Here is a 17,303-nt window from a genome sequence, read left to right as displayed (position 1 = left end):
CACATTACATTTTTAACATACTGTACATATTATCACATGCATCAGTATCCTATTTCTTGCTTGCAGTAAAGAGGCATTAGTCCAAAGAAAATAGGGAATAGATAATGATATGTAAAAGATATTTTAAAGCAAATTATACCTGGCCATTCAGTATCACTTGCACACGACACAGCACCACAAAAGAGCCGCCACCACAAAACTTCAGCAGCACCGCACTGCTTGATAAGACATGTTGATGATGCTCCCCCATTCACTCGGTCTGCACAATATGCTGCCACTTGCCCTTACTTTCTACTACTACTACTACTACTACTGTGTTGTTTACACTCACTCCCTGTTTATTCACTCTCTCCATAGTCTTCTTCCCCTCCTACCCCTAGATTCCCTTAACCATACACACTATGAATAGGGCATCATCATTCATTAATTCAACATAACCAAACCATTTCTGTGCAGCAATCCTCTATTATACAATTTAATGGCTTTCATTCTCTACATTTTTCATATATATTTTATTCCTTACTTTATTCTCCTAACACATGCTTCTATAAATGTCCACTCTTCCTGCTCTAATTGTTTATTTTTTTTGCTAATAACATATCAGCATTTCATATCTATATAAGAGTAAGCACTACCACTACACACTAACCTCTGGCTGCATCTCTTCCTATTTTATCTCTAACCAGGTCTTTCCCAGCTCAAGCTTTCCTTCCCTGACTCAGTCTACTCACAACTTCACTTGAGCAAATTTCTCTACTGTCATGCACTCCAGGTATTAATTAACCTGAATTAATTAAACTCTTAATTTCATGATAAATTTGCACAAACTATTTTATCTGTAATACTATTTGTTCTTCACTGCTAGAAATTACTATTAATGGTCAACTTTTTGCTTTCTTGTATTTTCCAATTCTCCTGAAGTTAGTTACATCATCCCCCACAAAATGCCTCCTACTAATTCCAATATCCTCAATGAGAAAATCCTCTAAGACACTGAGATGACTTGAACCAGCATCCTAGTGATTCCCAGACACCTGCCTTAACCCACTCAGCCACGATAGGACAAACGCCAATCAACCCGGAACCCTCTTGAATTCATGGGGAAAGTTCCGGAGGTCCTAACTGGCAACACAACCAGGATTTTACAAATGGCCCGCCTACACTCTGGCCTGTGGGTATTGGTGTTCTCAACATTTCTTTGTATTTTGAAGGCAGGACATAATCACAATGGTGTGACATCAATGAAAAAAATCCTTTGAGGCAATGAGGTTGTGGCACCAGTTGAGGGCTCCAGACCCTCCCAATCAATTTAATAGAGTTCTGGGTTGATTGGCTTTTGTCCTATCGTGGTCGAGTGGGTTAAGATAGATGTCTGGGAATCACTAGAATGCTGGTTCAAGTCACCTCATTGCCTCAAATTATTTTTGCATTGATATATCATACCATTGTGATTTCTTTGTCTACTATCCTCAATATTATGTCTTATTCCTAGTCACCAAAAATGATTACAGATTTGTTTCCCCCACAGTACAATACTGTACTCTATAGTAATTTGGGGATCATCAAAGAGTCCTTCCTCACCTTATCCCCTAATGTCATCACATGTACCAATTTCTCTAGCATATTTTATCACCTGCTCTATTGGCTCCTAATCCCTACTCCCTAATGTTCAGCTATGATTCATTTCAGATTTGCATTCTTATAGTTCCTTGTTTACTCGAGTCATTTGCTCATTTATACTCTCCCAATTCTGTAACAATCCCCCACTCATTTCTCTTACTGGTGCCATAATTGCAACTCTCACCAGTCAATTCTTAAGTTTTTCTGATGTAACTCCATTAATTTGCCTGGACCAGTAACTCTAGGCTTTAACTAAGACATGAGAGTCAATACATTACACAACACAGATTCAGCAACTAACCAACATTTCTTCTTTGGACCTTAATCTCAAAACCATTGTCGGGGTCTTTCTTTCCCTTGAGAGCAGGATCTTCTGGAGGTTCCATCCCTTTACTCCAGTCTGCACTAGTTTCTCTCACCGATACAAGTATGCTGCACAAAAAAATCATGTTAGTTTATAAGGAATATGTAATATTTCAGGCAAAGTAAATGTATTCCAAATGATAAGCTGTATTATGTTAATTTTTAAAAACATATTAACCAATATAGAAAACTCAATACATACGTTCTTAATAATTCCTTTTTGTTTTTGATAGCTTTACGAAGGGGATCTCTTAGGGTAAGCTGCACAAAGTCTTGCAATTCTTGGTAAATGTTGCGTCGGATAGAGTCAAGAAAGACAGTCTCCATGCGTGCCATTAACACCTGAAGTCCCTTGATCATGGCAATGACTTCAATCAAGGCAAACTTCTCTTCATCCGTGTAATTGTAACGAGTGGCCTGGGAACAAATATTCATTGCAGCAATCCACTCTCACCCACAAAACACCTCATTAAAAAGGCATAATAATTATGGAAGAGAATCAAATACAAAATTCTAATACTGTATGCACATAAGTGAGACAATTGTATCATCCTACTTTTTCAGAGAGGAAAATACAATTAAGGAAATGTTCCATCTATAAAAGATGATAAAAAGAACTTTAACCCTTAAATGGGTTAACTTAACCCTTCATGAACTTATGAGCAGTGTTGCAAAACATTCCATAATGTACCTGTATATTCACATCAAACTTATGAAAACAATTTATCATCTTGTATTGAATTACTTAATATGATTTCCCGTTTCCCACTGCTGGGGGACAGGAAGCCTGTTAGCCTTCTCATAGTCTCCTTAGGACAATGATTGACCTTCCCCAGGATGAAACCCACAACTGTTGCCTAATTCCTGGGTACTGTACCAATTTTTGAAGACCATTTTGGTATGAAGTGATTTTGGCATAAGTGGTATGAAGACCACTTGGTGAAAGGAAACATGGCCAAATGTCTGCATCCTGCACTTGAATCAAATCTAGGTTATCTTGAGATGATTTCGGGGCTTAGCGTCCCTGCGGCCCAGTCCTCAACCTAGCCTCCTTTTTGTTAGACATCCCCAGGAAGCACCCCGTAGCAGCTGTAACTCCCAGATACCTATTTACTGCTAGGTGAACAGGAGCATCAGGATGAAATAAACTATGGCCATTTATTTCCTCATCCACCGGGGATCAAACTCGGAACCTTAGGACTATGATTCCCATGCGCTGTCCACTCAGCCGTCAGGCCTTCCCCTTTCAATTATGAATTGACTGCTCTCACAACTATGCTACAGATATAATATTCTCTAGAAGAATAAGTTGCAATACCTTTATGAAACAAATGCACAAACACTGGAGATAAACATTTGGAAAAAGTGGACCATCCTAAACATGGTAACATCTAGATAAAACCAAGGCATCATCCAAATTTTCTTCTTGAACATCAGGATCTGTAAATAAAATTCTCAACTGCAAACTTACCCTTTCATATTCCTCAGCATCAACTGGACAATGGTTGTTTGAGTGGTGGTCAGTTGGGTGAAGAAGTTTCCACGAGTACAATTCTGTGACAACACTCGTCCATTCACTGAGCAGCTGCAGACCACGAAGGGCCAGATCTGCTATGTCTTTGTTCTCTGCATCAGTTCTAGCAGTTTCCTTGTAAGTAGTAATAACCTAGAAAGAGTAGTAACACATTAGCACAAGACTACTTCAATATTCTGTTCACACAAAATTTATTCATTTCAATCACTTCAATTTGACACAAGTCATGCACCCAAGGGTGAAAAATACCTTTGACTCGATAAGAGAACTTCTGGCAACAAGAAAACTGCAAACAGCAGAATCAGGTTTCATACCAAATGGAATTGCCATGATCCTTCAACTAATAGAAAAAACACAGTAACTTAACAAATCAAACCTCAGGGTGGCTACAACACCAGCATGGCAGGCAATCACCGAACTACCATGCCTAAGGTGACAAGGAAAGCAAGTGTAACTACAAACTAAAAAGTACATACATACATATGTGTGTGTGTACCACACACACCCAGTATACAAAGTCAGTTGAACATATCACAAGCAAACAGCTAGCTGACAATGTTGCCACACAACTCACTTGAAAACAACACCCCAGAAGTGGAAAAAGTAGAAATGAAGGGAGACATGCGCATGCTAGAATGTAAGACTAGTAAGAATCCTGGGAACGTGAAAGAATAAAAACAAGGAAAACAATGGTCACTAACAAAACATGCCACCAAATGTCAACCTAGAAACAAGAGAGCACTTGGTCCAAATGTCCACAGAGCCAATCCAATGGTCGACAGGCTCGGTTAAATGACAGCCATGCAGTACTTATTGACATTCTCATGCATACCTGCTTAAATTAAATTCATGAAATACTGTATAACAAAATTCAAATATTCACATTAAAAACTTAAAAAGTAAAGACTGGAAAAATTCCTTAGTCAAATCTTGTGGCAGTAATACAATACCAATATATAATCCAAATTACACGATACATATTTATTCCAAGTCACACCTCATTACTGTATCTAGCGAGGTCAGAGATGTACTTGATGTGTTCTTCACGTATTCGCGGCAGGTGGCACATAAGGTCTGCCTGAGGGCTTATTGATGATGCACTACACATTGGCCACATCTTGGCATCAAAGTTCTTGCTCCTCTTTATGTAATTGAAGGGGGCAATCTGCATGTCTCCAAACAATGGCACAACTTCCAAATTCTGTAAAAACCAAAATTAATTGTAAATAAAATTAAATTAAATTATTTAAAAAAAATTTAAAATTAAAAACAAAATTAAAACTTTTAGGCATCAAATCAAGAACCTAAATGTTGCACAAGTTATAACAAAAATGTCTTGTTATAAATTATCTGCATTTTGTAATGAGACTTGGATAACAGCTAGACATAATAACATTAATTTCCCATAGTAATGCTACCATAGTAATGCTACCATAGTAATGCTACCATAGTAATGCTACCATAGGTGAACAAGGCCAACTAGTTAACCATTTACATTTATCTATTTATCCATCTATGATTATGATGAGTTTACAGAGTTTGGCCGATTCATTTAAAGTTTACAGTTCAGTGAAAACGGCACTACAATTAGTCAGCTGAAGAGGCTGCCACAACAAGGGTTACAAGAGTACAGACGACTATACAAAATCAATGTCAGGTAAAGGGTTCATCTTAATGTTGAGAAATACACAAAGAAATCTACAGATAAAAATTTTCCTATGAATGCATGCCAATGGCTTGCAATTTGAGAAAGTCTAATAATAAATGAATACAATAAATATTCATAAAACTTCTGTCTTTTGAAATGCCCTATATGCAAAAGAAATTGGCTTACCTTAAAAATTTTGTCAATTTTATCCAGCTTTATCTTCTTTTTCTGGTCAAGTTTGTTTATGTTGCAGATTTCTGAATCAATGAGAAAGAGGCCAAAGCCCATCACCTTCACCAACATCTGTTTCTCCTTAGGTGTCAGGTACATGCGGTTCTCAAACATGTGAACTGAGATATTTACCACCTCACCTGTAACAAAAGTAACAACACATACATGCATAAATACAGAATATGGTATTACTATCACTATGTTTCCCACTTACATGGTGTGGGGAGACATCAGCCAATAATAAAAAAAGGGCAGACAGTAATGTAGTAAAGCATTATAGAAATAAAATACAATATTAATGGACACCAATCATAGTATTGTATACAATACTGCATCACTTGAGACGCTGTTAAGAATATCTTGCTGCAGCCATTAACACTTTCGCTCGGGGATGACGCAGCATTGCGTCATCCGTTTACTGGCGGTAATGCCGGGGATGACGCAGCATTGCGTCATCCACTTTAAAAATTCGCCAAAAATCAGGTTTGTATCCGATTTTTTGGGGACTGGTTTTAAAATGTGCGCCGATGTCTTCCCATTTCCTTTGTTGAGCCTCGTGGCCCTCAGGCGGCTTGGCACACGCCGTGGGCCCATTGTCTTTGCTCCACTGTTGTGACCAATGTCGTCTCCCCTCGCATCTCAAACGTGTGAACATTTCGGCTATTTTCCGTGGCTATATTTCTTACTGCGGCTTTAGAAACTATCTACGCTTACTCCACGATGGATAGTAATCATGAACAAGGCCCTTCCAGGAAGAAAATTGCGAAAGAAAGGCTTGAAAAGGGTGGGAATTGGGAGTGTAGTAGGAAGGCCTCTGAGCGCTCACTCACGGCTAACGCGTGGCCCGTCTTCAACTCGTCGGCGGTTGGAGCGTGACCAGGTGTTTTTTTTTATATGCTAATGTTCCTCTAGAGAATTTTATTACGAACCCATTGAGACCAAAATGAAAGACCTAGGACAAAAATTGAGGTGACCAGAGTGAAAATAGTGAAAACATTTTATCCCGTTTGCGCGCTCCCGGGTAACTCGTTCGCACTTTCTCTGTTTGCTGCGGGTAATTAGCCGGGCTTTTGGAGTTTATATGCATTTAGTGCTGTAGAGAAGTTTATTGCGAACACAATGATACCAAATTTATTCTCGTAGAAGGAGAATTGAGGTGACAAAGTTGAAGAGAGTATACACTTTTCGGAATTAACGCGCGCTTCCGTGACACGCTGGGGCCCATATCGCCCTGTCGAGGGGTGGCGCGCGGGGTGAGCGAAAGTGTTAAAGGCACAGCAAACAGCAGATACTTACAAAGAAGATCTTCATATGACGGGATTGCTGTTAGCTTCTCCTTGAGTGTGTCGCGTATTTTGTTCTGAGTGGCCAGGAACATAGAGAGATTTTGTGACTCCTGGAGAGATTGTGTATCACTCATCACTTTCAGGAACTGTGCAGCTCTGGTGAAATTAAAAAAAAAAAAAAAAGATTAGCAACAGTTAGAAGATGGAAATTAAAAATTATTATTATTATTAATCTTTGTATCAACTATAATAATATATGTAATATGATGAAAGGTAGCATATAGTGTACACAAGTTTACAAAAGACCAACCAACCATTGACAAACTCTTAAACCTTCAAGTACAACACTCAATAGACAGGCTAATTACAATGGACTCATTATCAGCAACTTGGATATTTGCAAAATTCACTATCCAAGGAACAGGTATTTTATGAACACAATTTCCTAACTACAAAGTAAGAATTTGCAAATTGGTGATAGTTTATGTAAACACTTGTATGATTACGTTCTTTCAATTTGTTAATATTTTACAAAAGTTTTGTATTGTATAAAAGTTTCATCATTAAACCTTCTTAGCATTGGTATACATGGGTCCTGCGGTGCAGTGCAGTTGGGTCACTACTGTCAAAAGGTCTCCAGGTACAGTTCCTACATCACAACAAGACATTTTGGACAAGTTCCCTTAGACCTGATGCCTGTGTTCACCTAACAGTAAATAGGCCCCAAAGAGGTGTGCAACTGTTGTGGGTTGAATCTTGGGGAAAGGTTAGTTGTTGGACTAGAGGGACCTTGATAAGCCAAACAGGTTTCCTGTCCCCGACAATGGGGAACTATTTGAGGCTGACAAGTCATATAAGTACTTAGTAATAATCTTCAGAAAGGTACTGTATCGAGAGAGAGTGGAAAAGTGAACAATTAGAGGTCACTACAATGCCTCTCCATCTTTTCCATATAACCAAGTTCAATATTTGTGAATTACATTGCTAAGGTTTTCCTAAAATCCATTCTTCACAGATTGCCTGGAATGACGTTGCAATTTTTCTTTTTCTTCTAGTTAGAATGAATTAAAAATACGTAAATAAACAACCTGATGACCATCTATGCACAGGATGTTTTCACAACTTCGAAATGGTGTCTACTTTCATCAGACAGTATCTGCAGATGTTATTGAAAACCAATTCTAGAGCAACAGCCAGTACAGAGAATAAAGCCTTATGCCTCTTTGTGATTAACACAACCTTTGGGGAATTCCATGACAACAACAAATTAACACAATGATTAATGACTTTCGACTGTTCTAGTTATTCCAGTTATGATATTTGAAACAAAAAACTTTTATAATCCACTATATAAATAACAATATAACAGAAGAATAAATATTGGCATTTACTTTGCATTTGTTGTGAAGCAAACAAAAATAAAAATTTGCACAAATTTATTATAAAGATTTTGAGAAAATACGCAGGATCAATAAGAAGCACTTTTCAAACATGCATCCAGAAATATTGAAATTAAAATAAAATATGAAATACAGTAGTCAAATTACTTTAACTATCACTATACCAAATCAAGTTCATAAAAAAATACTCACCTTCTGTATGTAGAATAGTCATTTTTAACACTAGACTTCATATTTTTCAATTCATCTAAAACTGCAAACATATTAATGAATTTTCCAAGGGTAAGTAGATAGGCTTCAGATACAAAGTCTTTTCTCTTCTCTTGATGGCACAGTCGCTTCACTTGGGTGCAGAAGACATCAATAGCTTTGCGCTGGAGAAATATCAGGCAGATTAACAACAAAATAGTTTGCATATTTAGATTTAAGATTTTCCAGGTACTGTGTATCCTCATATCTTTTAGTCAACACATTTCTCAATACCCAAGATATTCTCTAGCCTTTTGGTGTAGCTATAGTGGCAATAGTACAGTAATTAGTCCATTTTATAGAGGGTAACATGTAGATAGATCCTCATCATGATGAACATCAGTGAAGGTAGAGAACTGATTAAATTACTGGTTACACAGTAATAAAACTATTTATTTTAAGAACATACCTGTATACAGATACTGAAAATCAGACCCAAACTATATTTGACCAAAATTTAAAAAAAAGTACTGTATGCTACAATATATGAACTATAATTTATATTTTTAAAGTAAAAATTTTTTAGTACAGTATAAGAATAAGATCATCATTACCTGAAAGTTCATGAATTTTGTTAATTTCTTCACCTCATCAGAGAGTACTCTCACTGTTTTTTCATATATTTCAACACGGTTAGGCTGCTCATTTGACTTGGGCTGTGGGATAGCCCGGGAACAGCAACGCCACGTATACAGCATTACCGCATGCTGCTCCCCTTCCTCTAGTAGTTTGTTCTGAACAATGAAAAAATACAAAATATATACAGAATACAAATTAAGTTATCAAAGAGAAATGTTACTATACAGCATATATACAGTACTTTAAACATTCAGTCATATTTCATAGACCAAGTGAAAAGTAATTCAAATTGGCTGTCACAATTTAAACAAATCATTCATGCCCTCTTAAAAAATACTTCTGCTCAATCATGTTTAACAACATTTCTCATGCATACCATACACAAGTCAAGCTAAATTAATAAACAAAAAAATATTTAACAAAAACTATAAGCAACACAGCTACTATGTAATATCATACCATATCTGAAGCAATTCATTGTATTGATGTCGTATTATACTGTACAGTACAGTATTTAGAAACACTGATTCAATCTTTCATTTTGCATTAATGTAAATTATATATAATAATTTATGTATGAATTTCATATGTTTTACAAATTTATTTGGATGAATTTTATCTGTTTTCAATACATAATTACATAAATATGATTAACATTCTCTCTCTCTTACCAGCTCTGCATGAGTAGCAGCTTCTTCCATGTACTTTGCCACCCCTGTTACGTATGCCATACGATCTTCAAAGTTTGTATCAAAATTTGCAATATACACAACCGAGCATGCCTGTGCCTCAATAACAGGCTGCTGGTCAGGCAGCGGCAAATCATCCAAAACATCGACATTGCTCAGGGCATCAGTGATTGTTACACGTTCCCCTGCCATTCCGACTCTGTAAGTACAAGCACAGCAGTAAACAGTACCATAATAATTTATAGTCACCAAAAAAATAAAGCTAAAAACCAAACTTAAATATTCCTAGGTCTAGTATAGCACCTACATGCACTATATTAGGCCTTAGATGGCAAGTATGAAGCCTAGGAAGGCTAAGTTAGGTTAAGTTTTCTCAGCAACATCAGTACAAAAACTTTTTCGGTTTGTCCAAATTCAATAGTACAATACCATTTTCTACTTTCTAACTGCCTTTTTCATCAATATATTTTATCTATATATACAAAAATTCTTACATTCTTGTAAAGCCACTAGCATGCATAGCATTATGGGCAGGTCTTTAATCTTAATTTTCCCTGGAATACGACCCGCCAAATCGTTTAACAACTCGGTACCCATTCACTGCTGGGTGAACAGGGGACTGGCACCCAATCAATCCTCCCCAGCCAGGATACAAACCCAAGCCAAAGCGCTCGCTAAACATCAGGTGAGTGTTTTACCAAAGTGACACGGGAACCATTATTCCAGTGGTGTACATCATCATACATCATACGTACAATGGTCCTCATCATTACTGTCAATACTACCTGAACAGGAAGATGGACTGGATTATATAGCAAGAACAGTGGTAAACTAAAGGTTAAATATTATGTCCTATATTTGTTTAGAAATAGGAAAAAAAAAGTATAAAAAAAAAAAAATTGATCAGCTCCCTACACTCTGCCTAACATTATATACTCACTACTAGGGTACACCCCCTCCTCCCCAAAAATATAAAATATAACAAAAAGCAAGCAAAAACCTAATAAATTAGTACATTTCTAGGCTGTCTTGGTACAGTAGTTCTAAATATTATATAATGAAAGTAAAGTATACAAGACTTTCGCAGTACTGTACCGTGATAACAGTACTGTACTGTACTGGTAAGCACAAATCTGAAGGTAACTACACTAGCACAGTGATCACTGTTTGCAGCTATCGTGCATTACTGCATACAACTGAACATGAAACAATGGGTATAAATTGGATAAGTTTAGATTTAGGAAAGACCTGGGTAAATACTGGTTTGGCAACTGGGTTGCTGACTTATGGAACCAATCACCGCATAATGTGGTGGAGGTGGGGTCCCTTGATTGTTTCAAGCGTGGGTTGGACATGTATATGAGTGGGATTGGATGGTTATAAATAGGAGTTGCCTCGTATGGGCCAATAGGCCTTCTGCAGTTACCTTTATTCTCATGTTCTTATGTACACTTAATTTTATTGTACTGTATTACCTGTTGTGCTTATTGCCTGTACAGCTGTAGAAAGTGTTTTTCGTGAGAGTTCACAAGACATGCTATATACACACTAGTTACAAAATCCATGACAAGCATGTAAAATGTATTTGTGAAGGTAATTTTAAGACAAGAGTTAACCAGATAGCTAGTGAGGAACAATTTGATACGGTTGACAGTCAACCTCTAATGAGACCTTGACTACAGAACCTTCCACTACAGCAAGCTGCAGGAAATCCCTTAAGTCTACATAGTTAACATCACTACAATCACTCCCCAAAACAAATTGACACAAACTTAACCCTCAAAGTATCTCATTACACGGCACACCTCAGGGAGGATGAGCTACTTAGAAAGTTGAATTATTCAATCCAAGACTATAACATTATGAGGCGTTTTCCCCCATTAACTACACCTCAAGTGTCTAGGATACAATAGTGTACTCGTGTGGTGGTGTACCGGGGAGGTGTACGTACCGTGTGGTGTGTGTACCGTGCTGCACTTTACATGTTCCCCCCTGATACACTCAGCTCTGTGTCACCTTCGACCCAACCCTTTCCAGCGGTGTAAACAAACACAAGAGCAAGGTTAGCAGGAGCATCGCGCTGCGCACCAGGAAAATCCTCTTCCTCTCCCCTCCTCACCCCTCCCTACTTCCTCCCCCTCACCGCTTCCTCCTTACCAATTCCTCCTATCCCCCCTCACCAATTCCTCCTATCCCCTCACCCTTTCCTTCTACTACTTCCCCACCTCAGTCTTTCCTCCTGCCTCCCTCCTTGCTAACCTTCCCTGGGAATGAATTTATAATTCCATTACTATCTCCAGAGGCACATATAAACAGGACATTGGCAGCATAATTTATAATAATGTAATTCATTGTGTCGGGGGACAGGCGGCCAGTGTATATATAATGTTAGGTTAAATAGAGGTTCCCTCCTAAAGTCGAATTACTGATCTTCCCAGGATACGACGCCACATAAACAGCAGTGAAGGAACAAGTGATGAAACGGAGAAGAGGGGAGAACAGATACACAGAGAACGACAAAGAGGTGTGTGTGAAGAACTCAACAAGAGATTCTAGGAGGTCTTCACAATAGAACAAGGAGAGGTCCCTGCACTAAATGAGGAGGCAAACCGAACAACCTTGGAGGAATTTTACCTCACCAGCGATGAGGTCAAAAGGAATCTGTTGGAGCTCAATGTGTCAAAGGCTGTTGGGCCTGACAGAATCTCACCGTGGATTCTAAAAGAAGGTGCAGAAGCACTAAGTGTGCCACTCTCTATGGTGTATAACAGGTCGAAGCAATAGGAAACAGCGAGTAACGGTGAGGTAACAGCGAGTAACGGTTCGCATCAGAGTGGCGAAATGTCACCAGCGGGGTTCCACAGGGTTCTGTACTCGGACCCATTCTGTTTCTAGTATATGTAAACGACCTTCCAGAGGGTATAGACTCATTCCTCTCAATGTTTGTTGATGATACAAAAATTATGAGAAGAATCAAAACAGATGAAGATAGACAGAGACTACAGGACGACTTGGACAAACTGGAGGAATGGTCTAGAAAATGGCTGCTAAAGTTCAACTCAGGAAAATGTAAAGTAATGAAATAAGGCGAAGGGAGCAGACGACTGAACACAAGGTATCATCTGGGAGGTGAAATCCTGCAAGAGTCAAATAGAGAGAAAGATCTGGAGGTCGATATCACACCGAACCTGTCCCCAGAGGCCCACATCAAAAGGATATCATCAGCGGCATATGCTAGACTGGCCAATATAAGAACTGCCAAGAAACTTGTGTAAGGAATCGTTCAGGACCCTGTATACCACTTATGTAAGACCAATCCTGAAGTATGCAGCTCCAGCCTGGAGTCCATACCTAGTTAAACACAAGACGAAGTTAGAGAAGATTCAGAGGTATGCCACCAGACTGGTCCCAGAACTGAGAGGAATGAGTTACGAGGAAAGGCTAAGGGAGCTGAACCTCACAACCCTGGGAAAACAGAAGAGTAAGGGGAGACATGATAACCACCTTCAAAATTCTCCGAGGAATTGACAGGGTGGACAAAGACAAACACTTTAGCACGGGTGGAACACGAACAAGGGGACACAGGTGCAAACTTAGTACCTAGATGAGCCACAGAGACGTTAGAAAGATTTTTTTCAGTGTCAGAGTAGTTAATAAATAGAATGCATTAAGTAGTGTTGTGGTGGAGGCTGACTCCATACACAGTTTCAAATATAAATATGATAGAACCCAATAGGCTCAGGAATCTGTACACCAGTTGACTGACAGTTGAGAGGCGGGACCAAAGAGCCAGAGCTCAACCCCCGCAAACACAACTAGGTGAGTACAACTAGGTGAGTACAATAAGCCAAGGGTAATTATTTACTGCTAGGTGAATAGATGCATTAGGTGATAAGAAACGCGCCCAACCATTTCTGGCCCGCCCGGGATTCGAACTCGGAATTCCCGATCGTGATTCGAGAATGAACCAGACTGTACTACCGGGAAATATTAGTAAAGAACAACCCGTCCTCTTACTTGAACGCGCTACATTTTTTACGCAATTGACCCTGGTGTAAAAATCACGGCTGTTTAGAGGTCCCGGTACAACCTGGTCTTGGGCCAAGCCAATCCGTCCTCATAGACAAAGGCCAAAGTCCATTCCATCCACCAGCCAAACCCCCTCTGTTTATGAATGAAAACCGGTTTACACATGACTCACAACTAATTTCGTTCGAACACTTCCGGAACAAGTGCTTCACAGACGAATTTTGTTCGAACCACACCGTTATAAAAGTTTCACCCACGTACTACACATACAAATAACCGCCAACAGAACCTAACCACCTAACCTAACCTATGCCTATATATGCACAATATGCTAATAAAGTCAGTGAGTACGGGGGAAGGGAAAGGAACTATCAGGAGAAAGCACCAAGCCATTACGACTATATAGCACTTGGAAGGGGTCAGGATAAGGATCTGGAATGGGACTGGGGGGGGGGGGAAGGAATGGTGCCCAACCACTTGGACGGTCGGGGATTGAACGCCGAACCCTAATTAACGCCTTCGGTTCTCAACATTTTTCAACGGAATTCAACCAAACTAGGCTTGTTGGCGGAGGGCTTCTAGGTGGAAGTGATCTTAAGTTTTGAGCGGGCGTGACTACCAAGAGTGACTCAGATCTCACGAAATTCGGATTCTGTGGGAGCCTCGGAGAGTGGAATATGGTTCGTCATGCTATACCTTTAATTGGCGGGTGAATCTTAGGTATAGCGAAGACCCACATTCTTGTTCGTTTTCAGTATGAGGAGAGTGTGTAGTGAAGAGTCTCACTGTACGCCATCCCCGCCATGCCCGGTGAAGAGTGTTTGCAGAGACAATCGTATTGTGTAAGTAATGATCACAACCGGGCGCCAAGCCTGGAAGACTATATAGCACCGTAGTGTGTACTGAAAATGATCATCTGTATGGTTATGCAACGGTGGGGACTGTGCATAGTGTTTGAAGATCGTGCGGAAGGGAAGACAGTGATGGTGACCGTTTGTGCGCCAGACCATGCAGTGAAGATCCTCACTATTCACCAAAGGATGATGACCAAACCACAACTCAGAAGATGGAGAAGCGACGACGTTCCGGTCCGTCCTGCCACCAACTTTATGCTGGGTGGCCTCCGGCTGTGGCCCCGATCAACACGGCCCCCCTGCTCTCCTCACATGGTCAACGTAGGGAATATATCTGCTAGTATAAAAACAGTTAATAAATATAACAAATTATATTGCATTACCTGCCACCGCTGACGATACAAGGTGCGGGCTTGAGTCGCCTGGAGGAGAGGTCCCCGGCGGAGGCGGTGAGCGCACCCTCCTGAGGTATGGTAGACAGGTCGCTTACACCCACTGACCCGGACGACAGCGACATGCTGCCCAGTGACTGCCCACTACTCCTGCCCCCACCACACAAATACTCGTAAATTATCTCAATTATTATTATCAATTCAATTTCCTGTTTACTCTCGGTAAACTAGCATCTAACTTTAGGGATAAGAATAGCTTTATATTAAATGGATGTGTTAGGTCCAAGAGTGGTTGCTGGCTAAATATAGGAGGGAGATTATACTACTTTATAAATATACTTTGGCCTGAAATATTAACTAATTACCTTTTGTAGGTGAGTGGATGTTCCGTACCGTGGATATGTGAATATACCATACATGTATGTATATGTATGGGGATGTACCCTAACCTTGAGTGTCAATGTACCGTCCATGTGTGGATCAATGTGTCGTACCCTCGTAATTTAATGTCATTAACTTACCCCATAAAGGTACCCACGTGTGAGTGTGGATGTACGGTACCCTGGTATGAGTATGGATGTACGGTACCCTAGTGTGAGTATGGATGTACGGTACCCTGGTGTGAGTATGGATGTACCGTACCCTGGTATGAGTATGGATATACGGTACCCCAGTGTGAGTATGGATGTACCGTACCCTGGTGTGAGTATGGATGTACCGTACCCTGGTGTGAGTATGGATGTACCGTACCCTCGTGTGAGTAGCACGTAGAGTGCAGTCTCACCTCCACAGATCTCCAGTATCAGCTCTTGATACTGGCAATGGCTCAAAAGAGCCACCACTTACGGGCCATTCATGCCCGTGCCACCTTTTGGGTGGCTTAATCTTTATCAATCAATCAATCAATCAATCGTGTGAGTAGGGATTAACCGTACCCTCGTGTGAGTGTGGCTGACGACTGCTGCTCCCACTGGAGGGCGCGCAGGTCCTTGTCAGAGGCGAAGGGCGGGGTTGTAAACATGGCCGGGTCGGTGTAGTCAATGGAGGTGACGCGGTGCTGGCCGTGGTTCCGCCTGATAGTGCCATACGCCTCCACTGCGGGGGTTGGAGAGGAGCTTATATAAATATGCATCTATACACATGCAAGCTTTACAGGCTCACCATAGCCCGTGCTACATTGACACTTCGTTCTGAGTAGTTAAATCTAAAACAATGCGCATATGTATACACATAAACGTGTTATCATGCTCACATTTTATTTGGTAGTAAATCATCAAATCAGATTCAACTTCAGATAGACAATGTTAACATTACCAATGAAAATGAGGGGGCGTTCCTTGCCTTATATATAGACAAGAGACTGAAATTGATGTACCTGTGGGTGATTTGATGGACCTGTTTGTGTTTTGACGGACCTATAAGAGTTTTGACAAACCTGTGGGAGTACTGACCTTATGTGTGAGCTTTTGTATGCATGTACTAAGGCTAACTAACTTGTAAGATTGCTGACACTTGATGGAAGGCTGACACGCCTATTGGCGGGCCGACAAGCCTGTTTGAGGACTGTTGTGCATGATTGTAGTGGGACTGACATTCCGTATAGACATACCCCCCTACGAGCATGCCATTCCAACGTGCCTGTACCGGGGCTGACATGCCTTCAGGAGGGCTGATATATGCATGTAGCGAGCCTGGTGTGACTGTAGGAAGGCTGACATACCTGCAGAATGCGGTTGGTACTGAGTGGAGATCCTGGAAGCGCGACTTATGGTGCCATAGAGACTGTCTTGGGCTTGGGCGTTCATCATGAAGGGCTGCGTGTAGGCGGCCACAGAGGCCGAGGAAGCCCTTCGCTGCATCGTCGCCCCGCCAGGGCCCGAGACCATGCTCGTCCGTCCGCTCTTGTGCGTCTTCCCGCCTACCATCTCATTCCTACGGTTGCCCGCGCTCAGCGGACCGCTGGCCGCACTCCGGCCAGCCTTACTCTCGCCATCAAGAGCGGAAGACGACGTGCGGCAGTTTGGTTGGCGGGTACTGCTGAGGCTTTCGTAGTCAGCATCCAGGTCTGTGGAGGTGTGAAATGAGCACCGCTGTCACCCGCTCAACCCGGTTTTTTACGTTTTCGTAACAACGTTACAAATTCAACATATTAAGACAAATAACATCTCACAAATGTTCACCTTTTCTATGAATCAGATTCGATAGGTTAGATGGGTTGCTTGGGTTCGTACGTTTCTGGCTAGGCTAAAAGGGTGAATAGCCCACTGGTCCTGGGTTCGGTTCCCCGGCAGGGCGAGGCATTTAGGCACATTTATTTACAATAATGTATTTCTTAACCATGCAATAAACAGGTGCCCAGGAGTTAGCTAACTGTTGTGAGATGCATACTAGGGAAGGTCAGTCACTGGCCTAGGTGATAATGGTTACCC

At 40.7% G+C, this 17,303-nt stretch overlaps 1 protein-coding gene across 15 annotated transcripts in view; it reads right to left on the bottom strand.

The window, feature by feature from the left end:
* Positions 1–17,303, bottom strand: part of Cyfip (Cytoplasmic FMR1-interacting protein Sra-1) — a 53,636-nt gene that overhangs the window by 30,096 nt on the left and 6,237 nt on the right. For 14 of the 15 annotated variants that reach the window (XM_069310514.1, XM_045757370.2, XM_069310516.1 and 11 more), the window contains exons 3-14: positions 16,595–16,939; positions 15,810–15,969; positions 14,866–15,024; positions 9,582–9,798; positions 8,886–9,065; positions 8,275–8,456; positions 6,693–6,838; positions 5,352–5,536; positions 4,515–4,718; positions 3,455–3,649; positions 2,186–2,400; positions 1,922–2,052 (exon numbers count right to left, since the gene is read on the bottom strand). In XM_069310514.1, the coding sequence (XP_069166615.1) occupies positions 1,922–2,052; positions 2,186–2,400; positions 3,455–3,649; positions 4,515–4,718; positions 5,352–5,536; positions 6,693–6,838; positions 8,275–8,456; positions 8,886–9,065; positions 9,582–9,798; positions 14,866–15,024; positions 15,810–15,969; positions 16,595–16,939 (2,319 nt within the window). Of the gene's footprint in view, positions 1–1,921; positions 2,053–2,185; positions 2,401–3,454; positions 3,650–4,514; positions 4,719–5,351; positions 5,537–6,692; positions 6,839–8,274; positions 8,457–8,885; positions 9,066–9,581; positions 9,799–11,550; positions 11,679–14,865; positions 15,025–15,809; positions 15,970–16,594; positions 16,940–17,303 lie in introns of those variants that run through there. The other variant, XM_045757375.2, reaches the window with a different exon arrangement.

The sequence above is a fragment of the Procambarus clarkii genome, chromosome 67 (assembly GCF_040958095.1).
Source record: "Procambarus clarkii isolate CNS0578487 chromosome 67, FALCON_Pclarkii_2.0, whole genome shotgun sequence".
Lineage (NCBI taxonomy): Eukaryota > Metazoa > Arthropoda > Malacostraca > Decapoda > Cambaridae > Procambarus > Procambarus clarkii.
This window is presented reverse-complemented; position numbering and strand designations above follow the sequence as displayed.